General features: G+C 39.9%; 1 protein-coding gene across 6 annotated transcripts in view; it reads right to left on the bottom strand.

Annotated features, from left to right (window-relative positions):
* The window catches only part of LOC111250741 (cuticlin-1-like), an 83,739-nt gene that overhangs the window by 47,602 nt on the left and 21,938 nt on the right, over window positions 1–14,199 (bottom strand). For 2 of the 6 annotated variants that reach the window (XM_086990287.1, XM_086990286.1), the window contains exon 1: window positions 2,796–3,227. The exons of 2 other annotated variants lie outside the window; for them this stretch is intronic. Coding sequence is in view for 1 of the 4 variants with exons in the window: in XM_086990288.1 (XP_086846414.1) it covers window positions 2,536–2,570 (35 nt within the window). In the remaining 3 variants the exon portion in view is untranslated. Of the gene's footprint in view, window positions 1–2,535; window positions 2,647–2,795; window positions 3,228–14,199 lie in introns of those variants that run through there. 2 more of the 6 variants (XM_086990288.1, XM_022806393.2) reach the window with 2 other exon arrangements.

The following is a 14,199-nucleotide window of genomic DNA, read 5'->3' as shown; positions in this document are numbered from 1 at the left end:
ATATCAGAGCACTGCATCGTGTCGGTTCGCATCCAGTAAATAGGCGCCATAATATCAGTGTATGTTTGTGTACGATACATTTGTCACGCTTAGCATCACGGTGAGGATATACCCCGTTTCGGCGCAAGCCTTTGCTCGAAAAACGGCTAGAACGGCAGTGTCAAATACGAGGAACGGGTTGGGATCTTGTAACGGCCACTATACGCGTACCTGCTGTGTTCCTGTTGAGACTGGCGCTCGCATCTTCTATGGACCACATCATTCCTTTTAGAAAAAAAAAACCAATCATCTGACTACTAAGGGACGAATAAGCAAATACAGACGTCAACTGACGTAAAAAGCATATCAAAGGGATTACCCCAGCCAACGAGCCAAGCGACAGCATGGTGATGTAATAGTATGGTATCGTAACATAACCTTCTACTACTGTAATTTGGACAAACAACATGGCTCATGGCGTGCGCTTTTGTTCTGAAGCTAAAGGCGTTACCTACTCATTCACAACTACTATACCGCTTTACAAAGCGATGCCCGGCTATATTATCTCAGTGGCAATAATGTAATATAATATTGGGTCGTCGAAGTATTGACCCATTTTCCAGCTAGATAGCGATAAAGTCACTTAACTTATCATTAGTATGAACTGCGTCAGGTCGAAATCTGGATCTGAAATTTAATAGTGGTAGACGTTTCTGTCCGAAGCTGGTCGAACTGCTTTTGTTCAAACTTAAGATAAAGAACCTTGAACATGGGCGACATTTTAGCAAAAATTCGCAGTTTTACAATAAAGGCAGAAATGCTCCTTAGGCCCATAAAAATATTGGGCTGTTTATAGTCGATATGCGCTGTCAGAAAAACATGTCCAAAAATAGCCTTATCGCTCGAGAATTCACGGTTGATAGCGGGTAATGGGAAATGGATCACATACGACAAGAATGAGTAAAAAAAAAAAAAAAAAAAAAAAATGTACTCTATAATGGCAAAGCCTACACTAATGACAAACAACGCTATGCCATATGTATGGAGGGGCTGGAAAACAATCGTGCATTATGAATTATTGCCGCCTGGCCAAACAATCAGTTCTGACATTTACTGACAACGAGTGGCGGGGCATCGAACGGAACAGAAAAAATAATCGTTTTCCACCGGACTACATGTACGTCTAGCTGTACGGTAAAAATCGAGAGAAATTAGTTTTTTGCGTGTTCTGAAACTAACATCTATTTCAGTCTTTTGATCCATTACTTTTTCGATAACCAAAAGCTTAAATTATGCCTATATATATATATCAAATCTCTCTCTCTCTCTCTCTCTCTCTCTCTCTCTGTGTGTGTGTGTGTGTGTATGTACACGGCAGGGCGCCTAAATGGCAATATATTTTGGTAGGTTGACTGTCGTTAGGGGCATGCGTTTATCCGACATTCTCAGTACTAGACGATATTTAGCGTTCCTAGAACAAAACATTCAAGTCGCTATAGTGGAAAATAATCCTCTGTGTTTGCAATTTATTATACAATTCCTTTGATTTAGAGGATTTTCCTTCTTGCCTTTAAATCGGTGGTCTACATCATTGACAATCCTCACTCATCTTCTGAAAAATCCGCGGGGGATTTCTATGGGGCAAACTGAAAGATTTCTAATAGGTGTTCGATTTAATAGAGTGAAAAATTCAGTTGTCAATTAAGTCGTCCAGACCATCTGAGCCTTTTTGCACCCTTGAAGCCTATGTATTTTTAGGACTTTTGGCTGGTTATCAATTCAAAATTTTTGTATGCAATTATAAATAACAAGTTAATACCCAGCAATATAGCTTAATGCGCAGTTATTAGCAGATTAAAAATATCTTGATTTATCTAGTGGGTAGTTTCAGTCCACAATTTAAGCTGTTAGTGGTGGCTGTTACATCGAATAATTACGATCATCAAATATGACACTTTTGGAAAATACTTGTTTATAGTTAGATCGAACACTAGAAAGTAGTATTACAGAGAAAACATGAGCAAAAGTCCGAATTTAGATATATATATATATATATATATATGTATGCTATTTTCACTTAGGTGTATCGCATAAAATTCAGTAGCGGCGTAGTTCATAAATAATCAGTAAATCAGATACTATGATAATAACTCGTCCCATCCATTTTGTCAGCCCTGGTGTGCTGGTTTTTGCTCTGGTGGAACTTTTGTACATTAAGCTGACACTGATGAACACTTCAATCGAAAACAAGTTGAAAACAAACATTGTCGAAGTTATTCGGGGTCACTGGCTGAGTTACTGTTGTTGTATTTTATAAATGCTATAGAAACTGCTTGCCAAAAGAAACACATGCTCGCTAAATCTGACTTTGTCAGTAGCAGCAGATCTATTTTTTTGATACGGCAAATCTATGATTTGTATACCATGACTTCAGACGTAATTTTTACTACTAGTTAATCAATCGAGCATTTACTTCTTTTGTAAAATTCTTGCGGGACATAGATCCGCATTTAGCATAATAGTTTTATACCTAGAAAAAATTTTAGTCAGAATTACATTCGTTTGTTGCAAAGCTGGTCACAGTTGTTCATTAACTTCGGTTCCAGAAACCCCGCGGTATTTTCAGTTTGGTTTCCGTCTATACCGGGGTAGCAGTTTGCGCTTCATCTACAATATAGTTGGTGCATTAATTTGCACCTTGTGTTTTCGTACAATACATCACACATACATTTCAACGTGTGTACTGTATAAGTTGAAAACGGAGCAAAACTGACACTATAGGTATTCAAAATATCGCTAAATTTAACACCACATACCTTAAAGGTCTTGGGTCTTCTTCACGTCCTTTGCGAATCGGTTTCAGAAGATAGGCAAATCGTAGTGCGCGAAGTCAAGACAGCACCTCACTATAGATGGGACCTTCGTCACAAGAAGACAAAAAGCACAGGGCCTGTCTATATCATTGGCTAACTGTTGCGTTCGACCGAACACTGCTGAGGTATAGTGGTAGAGAAGTATATCCGATAAAAAGTAACGCAGTTCACAATTTAAGGCGGTTTTGCGCTTTGAAGCACGAGAAAGCGATTCGCTGGAGGCCGCTTGACGATAAATTGTGCTAGCTAATGGATCGGCGGAAACAAGCGCGCGCTGAACAAAAGCGAGCGACCGAGGGCGCTCCTCGTCGCACCTCAAGGCTTCGTCGATTCACTGCCGACTACCAAGAAAGTGCCTGCCTCGCGCCGACATCGAATCCGAGGAAAACGCCGCCGCGCACAAGGTGGCGCTCAAGTCATCACTGAGCGAGGGCTGTTCACGTAATTGGGAAAGGGCAGGCTAACGGTTGATAACTATACTGTCTTGACGTGCCGGTTGTCATCAATGATCCTTTCGTATTTTCCCACGGACCGATAATTTCGGCAACAATAAACCTGAGGCTACTCGCAACATAGCTGAGTGTACAAGTCGTAGCTAATATCGGACCTCACGAGGAGCCTGATTCTGCTCTCGCTCTCTCCCTTTGCGTCTGTGTGTGTGTGTGTGTGTGTGTGTGTGTGTTATGCGATATACAAATGACGACTAGACTTTTTCGAACTTAACTTGAAGAACTGATTCAGAAAACTTACTTTGGGCCACGCGAGAAAAATGTCAGTGTTTGAGACAATTTTATATTTAAATCTCTTCCATCGTAGTGTTATGGATTTGCTCTCTAAGAGCACAATAATTGTGTTGTACAGATCATCAAGTTGTCTGCACGACCTTACCTTATTTTTTTTTAGAAAGTAATTTAAAACCATGCTGTGAGTTAGCTTAGAATAGAGCTCAATATTTGCTTATACCAATCAAAAAGAGGACTGGATCCCTAGTGTCGAAGCCACGACTATGTGCATGTATTGCCTGGTGAAAAAAGCTTATTCAGGGATACCAGACGGCATCAGCCTGATCGCTGTCAGAAACCACGGCCTGATATTGATGATATAAAACAGAAATGATAACGTTAATGACAACAGAAACGTTTCTTGAACCTGTTTTTTCATCTGCATTTAGACGACGTATTTCTAAATATTGTAGATCGGTTTACTTAGATGCGACTAGATGCTTAAAACAGAATAAATGTCTCTTATTCTGTCTTTTATTTACTACGGTGTGATATAATAAAGAAAACAAGTTATAGTTATCACCGCATGCGGTGATGTACACGGTAGTACCGCTTGCGCCTTCGAGATTTTCCGGACGGCTGAAACTGCTCATTTCTGTAACCTGTATTTATGAGTTAAATTTAGAGCAGACTTTAAGAGCAGGCTCGCTAATTTACCTATTGTAATACAATGATTTCGAGTCTATTCACAGCAAGCGGTGTCCGTATCTCTACCGTAACATTGGACTATTTTTTTCCTTTTCGGATTAGGATTTTTCCTTTTCGAAGACGCAGTCTTGCCGGCGCAATGCTGTTGAGTGCAAGACCGAGCATTGTTTCAAGTAATTGTATTTGTTTTTATTTTTACTGGCTAGTTGTAACTGCTCACAGCGCCACCAAGCAGGAACGCGCATATGGGACGACTACGCAAAGACTCGAATATGTGTTACCGATTGTTGCTATATTCATAACGTAACCAAAAGTGTGATGAACAAGAGTGTGCCCTGACGTCGCAACGATTTTATGTATTGCTTTGGTATTAACGACGTTATTTTCATACGACAGCTATTTCCATGTTTATTCGATTCAAATTTACCGTTTTGGCGGAAAGCGTCTGGTTCGTGTGTAACCCAGAGATCCCTTTGATTTCTCCTAAGCGAGGTAACAAAGTCCACGAGGAAACAAAGACCGGCAGGGTGAAGAGTGAGCCGACAGTCGGACAAATTAAATCGATGAGAAAGAGGTTGACATCGGGTGACCCGTTAAGATAGCGAGCTACGTAACTTTGTTGCACAAGCAAATAACAACAACAACAACAACAACAATAATAATAATAATAAAAATAATATGGAAGCAGCAGAAATACATTACGTAAATTCCGTTGGTGAACTTGTCTTTCTATTATCATGTCTTCTTCCATGCCAGGCTTCTTTCATTTTCTCTATAGAAATTCTGACTAGTTCGATCTGAAACGGTCCGTAGCAGCAAACTCCACCAAAATGAGAGGCGTCCAAAAGCCAACCCATTTCTTCAAAGAAAAGCAGGAAAAATAACAGAAAATTCAATCTATGTTTTACTGCCAGACTTTTTTCTATTTTCTATAGTCATAACATAAGTTGGTGATATGTAAGTGATTTATTCAGTTCCATTTAATATCGCCATGCCCATTGGACATTTGAGTCGGAAATTGGCTCGCTTTGCTCTCGCTTTTAGATCGCAGAGACAAATGCGGGTGCACTTGTTGACTGGAACAAACACAGCAAAAATTATACGAAAACTTGCTACTTTCTATTGATCTTCTGAAACAACAATATACATATATATATGTGTGTACGTACACATATATATCTTGTGTTCCGATATTTTTTTGTCATTGCTTTGTCAACCTGGACCGCGGTTAGGTACGCGACGTTTAAAACAACCGAAGCTGCAGCGTGAAGTGTAACGGCCCGGTCGACGAAAAAAGCCTTTTCTCAGGAGTTTACTTCATTTGAAAAACGATATCGCACGTAGCTCTAGTGGGTGACTATCGACCGGCATATTAGTACAACCCTGTTTCCGTTGGTGAACATCTAAGTGATAATTAGCTTTACTTTGGTGCTTCTTCGAAGAGCTGGAGTCTTGTAAGCTTGACGGTGACATATTTCCGGTAGATATTATATGCGGCTTGCAACTTTCGATGGATTAAGTCGCTATATAAGTTCTGTAGACCATTAGTGAGTCATAAGAGTTCCAGTGCACTCGCTTTTCAAGGGAGAACATGCTTGCAACAGATATTATCGTCTTACCTGATGACATCCATCAGCATCTTTTTTTGTTTTTCTTTTTATCAGACATCGTTTCAAAAACGTACTTGCGATGATCATTCACTGTCATCGATTGACGTCTAAGGTTATCTCAGAGGACGCTAAAACTTTTTAATGGTTTCGACTTTTATTCTGTTGGCATTAGATTTATCAGCTAAATATAGGGAGGACGTATTCGTTTTAGTTTAAGAAAATGAAAAGTTATATCAAAAATCTATCTAAACGGCGACAACTGCCAGTAACTATAATCCCAACTGGATTTCCGGTCGGATTCAATAACACCAATGAGGCTAAGCCGTTAGACCGTATATACGTTCTCTCGCATTGCTCTGGAAGTTCATTTTTTATGCGTATGTCTATCTGTTTGTCTGTTGGCACATATGAGATAGGTGGCAGTCAGTCTGATTTTGATAGATTTTAATAAGATTTGCGGAATGCGTGCTAGATACCAAAACGCAGTTTTCCCCACAACGCAATTCAAACCCCCCGTTGTGATTCTCGAAAATGATTTTTTCACATATAATACTATATTTAAGGTCGAATCTACCTTAGTTATTCAACCCCAAGCCTATGACGCCCAGCTGAGTTACTATCGACAGTACGACGTTGGCTACAAGCCCTTTAACCAGACTTTTCTCTATGCCGTATAACTTACGTTGTAAAGAAAGAAAATATGATAGTGTATCCGACAAGCTTCGTGTTTAGTCAGTTAAGCTAATTTTTCTATTATGTGGAATCTAAAGGGGTCGATAGCCCCGTGTTCAACACAGATATTTTCTACACGAAAGCTGAGTTATCTCGCTAAGGAATCGAAGAAGCCCAACGCTCTATAGCACACAATAAGCGGCTTTCCGATATAATCAAGCCATTTTCTGGCGTAATCTTTGAAATTTTCCTACTGTAATATCATATAAAACTATAATGGATAGAATCACGGGGTTCCTTATGAATTGCCTGTATAGGAACTGACATTTTTTGCTGTATCGTAGGAAAGCTAAACGGCTTAAAGCGGATTAGCAGGAACTGTTTAGCATAATAGTACGTACAGGCAATATAGAGCCAAGTCGAAAGTATTATTTGTATTTTTATTAATTTTCCAGGCTAAGCCTATTTGCTTAACTTCGACCCATTTAACTTGAAGCAAAAACACGCATGCACAAAAATTAATCATATATGAACACTACTTGTCGCCTATAGGGAATTGGCTAGAAAGTGACGAAAACTCAGATTGTTTATCTAATAAATTGCTCTTAATGCCTATCCCGTCGTCGTAGTGTGTTTTTTTTTCGTGCATTGAGCAACTGGCGCTTCCATTGATTCTTAAGATGACTCTTCGTTCGGAAGTTCGCTAACGTTTGTGGCATCAAGAAGTCCATGAAATTGATCCATTAAGCGCTTAATAAGCGATCCGTGTCGGGGGTCTGGACAGAATCAGAGGAAAACACATTTGCTTTTTAAATGACGATTGGCTGTTGCAAGTACGAGTACTTTACGAAGAGATTCCAAGTCATTGTTTATGGTACGTGCTTTACAATAAATAAAATTCCATTTTGAGCGCTGGTTTTTAAATATGGTTTCACCTGTCGGTCAAAAACTAGTTACGTAATTCTTAACGTTTTGCTTTTCTATCGGAGTTTTCAAGTACGCATGGGTGTTTATAGAGAATGAACTTGGATTCAGTTCTGCTGACGTACAGGGCGGCTCCTTCGTGCAGTTGGCATTGAAGCGCGAACCGATTACTATGATAGAAGCCATTTATCCTGTTCCTACATTGTTGGAACAGCGTGAGGGTTCGCCCGATTGCGCCGAGATGAAGATCGATATATAAGATTAAGGTCTGCCTAATGACTATCGACGATCGGTAGCAGTTCAGAAGATCTCTTTTCATCTCAGCTCCAATAGACCGATCTGATACGACTTAAGATTTCAATGTAATGATTTCTCGTAGTAGCTCACCGAATATTCTACTATCTTGATAGCCATTTTTATCTTTGGGTTTTAATATGATTACCACTGTTCCCTAGATACACAAGTTTCACATAAGTATGCAATATATTTGGTTGCGTAATCTATTGATGATAGCGATAGTAGCCATATTGATAGTTGCCGTAATATGAATAGTCTATGGTCTGTGGCTTTCTACTCACTCAGTTTAGACGTTTCATTATAGGATTTAAGATTTAACACGATAACACTGTTACAGGTTACGTTGCTGGATTAAGTGCCGCAAAACTGTTTCCTCTTGTTTAGCCGGACCTGCTTCATTTCTCTGACTTTGACAAGGCTACTTGCTTGACACCGAAGCTTTTTTTTCGCATCTTATATTTGTAAGTTGTCGAATAGGTTGGACTTCTTGCTATCTTTGTCGTTACGTCGTTATGAGCTGTTCCGTCGGAACCGCCCAATCGTCTCTGTACATTTCTATTCATCTGATTCTACAATTATTATTTTCTAGATGTTGCCACTTTTTTTTTTTCTTAGTTAGTTCTCACATTTTTTTTCTAAATACCTTTTGTTGTTTTACCTATTTGTAATACCTGACTCTTAATATGTCCTTGGTTACTTCTGAATACGCAGCTGTAAATTTCTCATTCGCTTTCTCAGGTTTATATAGCGTATATCTTAGTTGGCCACTGGCTGCTGGCCATCTTTATTTTGGCGACTGGCGTGACAGCTGCAGATCAGTTTCTTTTACTTTTTCTAAAATTTTTATTTAATTTTTTTTCTTAATTTTATTTAATAATGGAGGTTCTGGCTCAGGTGGCCCTTGTGCTTTAGACTGATTAACTACCTAGCTGAAGAGTCCCAGATAACTTTTGACGTTAAAGCCATTCGTAGTCAAGCTTCATACTACTTCTTCACACCGGTTAGCACTCACTTCAGGATTTCCTGATCTCTGATAGCTTTTGTGGAAAGTATATGGATTCAAGGCATAGATAGCGACCCCAAAAAGCTCGACCCAAACCTGAACAGAAGTTTTACGTATAACAGCCACTATCGCAAATTGTTTGATGCTTACGGTTGAGCAGGGTGGCTTGGTCCTATGACCAAAACAATTCCACAGCACAATTCCATCACAAACTGCGCCTTCCTATTTATCATGTCCATATCGTCAAAACTACGAACTTATGTGCATCCGTTAGGACTGCTAATATATCTGCGACGATTCAATAACCTATTAAGTTTTTTTGCTATAATAAGTTTTGCTAACAGCTAATATTGATAATGTTGCTAACACTAGTTATATTATACCTATATGTATAAAGCACAAATACAGTAGATACTCTGGTGAGCGTTTACCGCTTTTTGCCACTAGGTTCAGCTATGTGGTATTTACTAGTGCCATTAACGCACTCACAACCACGTACCCCTTTCCTTCCTGGCCTTTCTGTCTTGCCCTGTCCTTTTAGGCAAAGGTTATGACAGATACAGGCTAGCGCCTGTTGTTTCATTTTGCATCCTTTTTTGTCAGTTACGCTTGTAATTTCTACCCGGAACGACAAATGGCCAATAGCTTTGTCTTCGACCACCCAGTTGCAGTAATATTATTTTTCAAGAAAAATTGATCCTTTGGCAATTGCAGCCTGATTCATACATTTATTGACTTACCTCTTTCCAGTGATTCGGGTTTCGTTTAGGTTATTCAAGCCGGTGTAATTATGATTTATGCTAGACAAAGGAGGTGCTAGTACATCAGTTGGCAAGATGCTGAAGATGAACGAGATTTTCACGATCTTCCCAGTGGGGCCCAATGTTTTTTCTGCTTTGTAGCCGTACAGTGTAACGGTACTGCTCATCTTTAGGAACAAAGCCTCATTATGACCGTTTGAGCAGTCGACAATGCAACTAGATTTCTTAAAACAAACCAATACAGACCGCCGCTCTCAGTATCAAAAGTATCGCTTAGCTTCGTCCTCCCTAATCCTTTGAGCAGCAGGTGTATAAGCAGATTGCTACTGCACTGCAAATCTCGCCGGCTTGAGCGTTTTTTGAAGCTACCTTTAGACCCACCTGTTAATGAACTTCATTCCGTTCGCCTGGACAAATAGTATTCGTTCGTCGTCTATGTCAAGGTCTATTGGTCTTCTATTGGGGATTGTTGATTTCGGCCACTAGACGCTGTTTATCTGCTCCTCTCATACTTCCCGGTCCCCGATGACAGTCGCAATGATTATATTATCTCGCCTTGTTGAGTCATGTATGAAACGAGCTCAAGTCTAGCCATAGCGTATTGATCTAACCATAGTATAGTTAAGTAGTAGCATGTTCGATAGCTGCAACCACCGAACTATATTTCATTGTGGTGCGTTTCCTCGAGATTTATCTTTACTTCGAAACACTTAAATAGAATAAGATTAGTCCGGTACACGTATCTGTAGAAACATCTGTGTGTGTGTATATGACACAATTCAATTTCGTAAAAGCTGCCCGTAAGCCCTGTAGGATACTGGCCGGTTGTTTCTAAAACGAACGGTTCTTGCTTCAGCTGAGTCTGCACGCTGTCCGACGAGACGCGGCTTTATTCTATCGAGAGTTCACTGGTACGTCTTTTCTGTTCGGTCATTATAAATACGTTAACATATATATTTTGACTTCATTGGACATCATCAAGTAGTTCACACTCTGCAGTAACAGAAGATGGACACGGCATGAAAAGTTTGAGTTAACCTCAGAAGTAGCAGAAAACCAGCAGAATCGGGATGATTAGGTATAGGATGGACGTTTCACCAACAAGCTACTCGCCCCGTGTAAATGAATTGTCTTTATGAAAGGCGTCACCGTTCAAGATGGTCAGTACAAAGAGCTTCATGTGGATTCTTCAATCGGACACTGAAACGTCTCTCACGATTCGTAAAAACACCGTCTATATGTTGGTTTCTCGATGCGTTTCGAGCACTAAACAAAGAGGCCAAGATGGATGTCATGCCTTTTGCGCTAGATGGGTTCGCTCCACAGATTAACGAGGGAACAGATCGCGTGCTGAAGACCGTCTGCGATGGTGTACTTGCATTCCCTAGAAATTGAAGGATGTAACACTCTTTTGTCACAAAGTCGACTAGCAGCCCGTTGACGCTGTCCAACAAGCACGAGAATTGACGGACGGCGTCGACTAACGAAAAACCGATGTTTCAACACTGGAGTTAGAGTAACCTGGCCTAGTAATATTTCTAGATATAGAAACGTGAAGACAAATTTCGACAAGCTTCATACACATTGTTAACTAGTTTAGCCTAGGGCGACAGATAAATCGCTCTTTTTTTTTCAGTGCGACAAAGCAGATCTGAAGTCCAAACGTTAGGCTAACTATGTTACTGCTGAGATCTAGACGAAGTTCAAACCTCACAGCAGATGACAAGAAGCATGACTTTGTAGGATCGGAACCTTGAAAATAATAGACTTCCATCCTTTGTCGTACAAAAGAAGTCCATTCGGCCTATTCGATTTATAAATAACACAAGTTGGCAAATGCGAGCGTTAAGGTTAGCTAGGGACCCTTAGGAATTAATAAATTGAAATAGTTCAAAGGTGCAACAAACATATTAGTCTAGAAATTCACAAAATTATGAAATTACTGCAGTCTGATTGTTACACTCAAGTTGGAAAAGTTGCACAGATGAACTTCACGTTCAATTTAGCGAGTATTATTCCCGCTTACTTTGTATAATGACAAACAACAACAATGTTACCGTTTAGCTTTATGTGTCACCAAACATCTAACGTGAACTCCGCTTCACCCTGTGATGGAGCCCGTACCGATCAGCCCCATTATTACGAGTCCATTATTACGCTATAAGCTCATAGAACATACGAGACGTAAAATCAAATGGATTCATGTAAATTATAACCTTTACCAAAAAATAACAACACCACGTAATTGGAGGGGTTTTAAGTGCTTTATCATAGTAAATTAGGTAAAGAGCTATGCTGCCGCGGTAGTTTGAATCCCAGCGCTGGCGAAAATTATCACCATATTTTATTATCACGCAAATAAGAAATAAATGGATTTGAGGAAATCAAGCTATTATTACCCCGGTCAATAGCAGATGCTTGTATGGCTGCTATGTCGTTTCATAAGCCCAAAGAATCCCAAAAATAGGTCCAGCAGAACCCAAATGCGTTAAATTCTCAATGGATTAAGCCCTTGATGCTGTCCCTAAAAATGTTAAAAATAATAACCGAAAGTGATAAATGAATTAATTACCCACATATACTCAAATATATACATACATTTACATATCTTAATAATAGAAAATAACAGTGATTTTAAAACACGGTTAACTGTGATCACTTTCGACCAGATACTTTATCTATAATTTACGTGATTGCACTACGGTATTATCTCGTTATGAAGATGGAATTGTTACATAAACGAACTAATCGGTATGATGACAAAGCGAGCTGACGGGATCATCCGGATTAGCAAGTAGAACTTAGAAAACAGTATGTTTTAGTTAAAGCATAACGGTACGCTTTCGTAAGCAGTGTTTTTTTTTATGGCAAATTTCTACTGTCAAAAATTTTCCCCCTAAACCTTTGCGAATTTAATTGGCCGTCTCGTGCTGTCAAAACAATGCCTTAGGCACCATTCGTCCGCCATATGAACAACGCCATACTAGAAATGGCTCGTTTTGTATTGTTCCAGTTAGTAAAGCATTACATACGGTCAGTCGAAATAGATAATGTCGGACTTAAAGGTCTGCCTTAGCTGATGATTACAAGGGGGCCTCAAAGGGGCCTTACGGTTAGAAGTATTAAACTGTTAGCATTATATATTACAAGGACAAGTATAGTATCAATAGTAAACTCTATGTAACTGTTGCGCTTATCCAACGATTCGAATATGTAAGGGGTATCAACGCAGCGAGCCCTACGCAATACTATGATTCTTGGTTAAAAAGGTTATCATTACAGAATAGTCATCTTTTTTCCTTTTTATCAACACCAACGAAACATCTCCTCATTCTTCAATAAAGAAGAGTGCAGTATAATGAGTGAAATGCTATATATAAACGGAATCAGTCAGATGATTATGTTCGGCATCGTCTTTGTTAGAGGAGAAGAGGAGTGTCTATCAATACCATAAGATTGACGCGCAACTAAAACGGACGGTAAGGTTGATATGACCAATAAGGGATCAATCGAATTTATATCATCATTTAAGGTGTCACGATCTTCTTCTTATGCACGCCGCGCTATTTAAACTAATTTTAGCCTGAATAGCCGAGTGAGCTAGTTTAACGCTGCGGTAATAAAGTAATGTGCTCCGCTTCTTCTTCTATCCTTCATTCTGCATTCAGCAAACGATGTTTAACTAAGTGCTCCCTTTGGTAGTTAGTTCAAATAGTATATCTACAGGTTTTCAGGAGAGGCCCAGAAGAGCCTGGAAGCCCCTTATCCTTTAAACTATAAAATGCCACAGTACACATAAATCGACGCTATCCATTTAATGCACTTGGATGGATAACGTTTTTCCTCATGAAGAATATAATTCGTGTTTCGAAGCGAGTTAGCGCTCTATGGAGCAGTTTGGCGTGATAGAGGGGCATCCTTGAAGACTACTGAAGCCGATTCGATCTCCTGTACTCGAAAAAGTTCTAACGCTTTATGTGACTGTGTCCGAAATACGTAGTGATCAGCAAAATTTAATGTTAGTTGCGGCTATCAAAGATGTAATGATTCTTCTTTCTACAAATAGTTGATTGAATTCGATTTATTTTCTAGGGAGGCTTTAATTACGTGACTAGTTGTCCGTAGCCGCTAACATAATGCTTATTGTATAGTTTGGACTATTGGAAAGGATTTTTCTTCGTTTGACGTCAGTGTTTTGTTTGTCGTCTTTTTTCTGGTTGGCGGCCGCGCCTTTCCCTTGTATCTATTGTGCGGATCAGTCTGATGCGTGCAGTGGTGACACACTTTGTGTCGGCTCGAAATTAGACCGGCATCTTCCGCAGCCGTCCATGATATTGCGTCGTTCTCCTATTATTACTACCACTACCACTACAACAGCAGCAGCAGCAGCAGCAGCAGCAACAGCAACAACAATATTACTTCACCACTGACTATTCTGGCACCTGCTTTTGCACGAAACGTTTCTATCGCCTGCTTGTCGTCTTCCAGCTGCTACCTCGCAAATTCGAACCTGCGATCACAATGGCAACAATAACAGCGGCCACTGCGGCTAACGGCAATGCTCGCATTATGCGCAATGGCCGCACAGCAGGGGAAGACATGGAGATAACATGAGAGAAAGACGGGGACCCAGATGCACGGACAAGATCA

This window comes from Varroa destructor, unplaced genomic scaffold (genome assembly GCF_002443255.2).
Source record: "Varroa destructor unplaced genomic scaffold, Vdes_3.0 BEIS01000005.1, whole genome shotgun sequence".
In the NCBI taxonomy this organism is placed as follows: domain Eukaryota; kingdom Metazoa; phylum Arthropoda; class Arachnida; order Mesostigmata; family Varroidae; genus Varroa; species Varroa destructor.
Note: the sequence above shows the minus strand (reverse complement) of the source record. Positions and strands in the feature narration are given on the sequence as shown.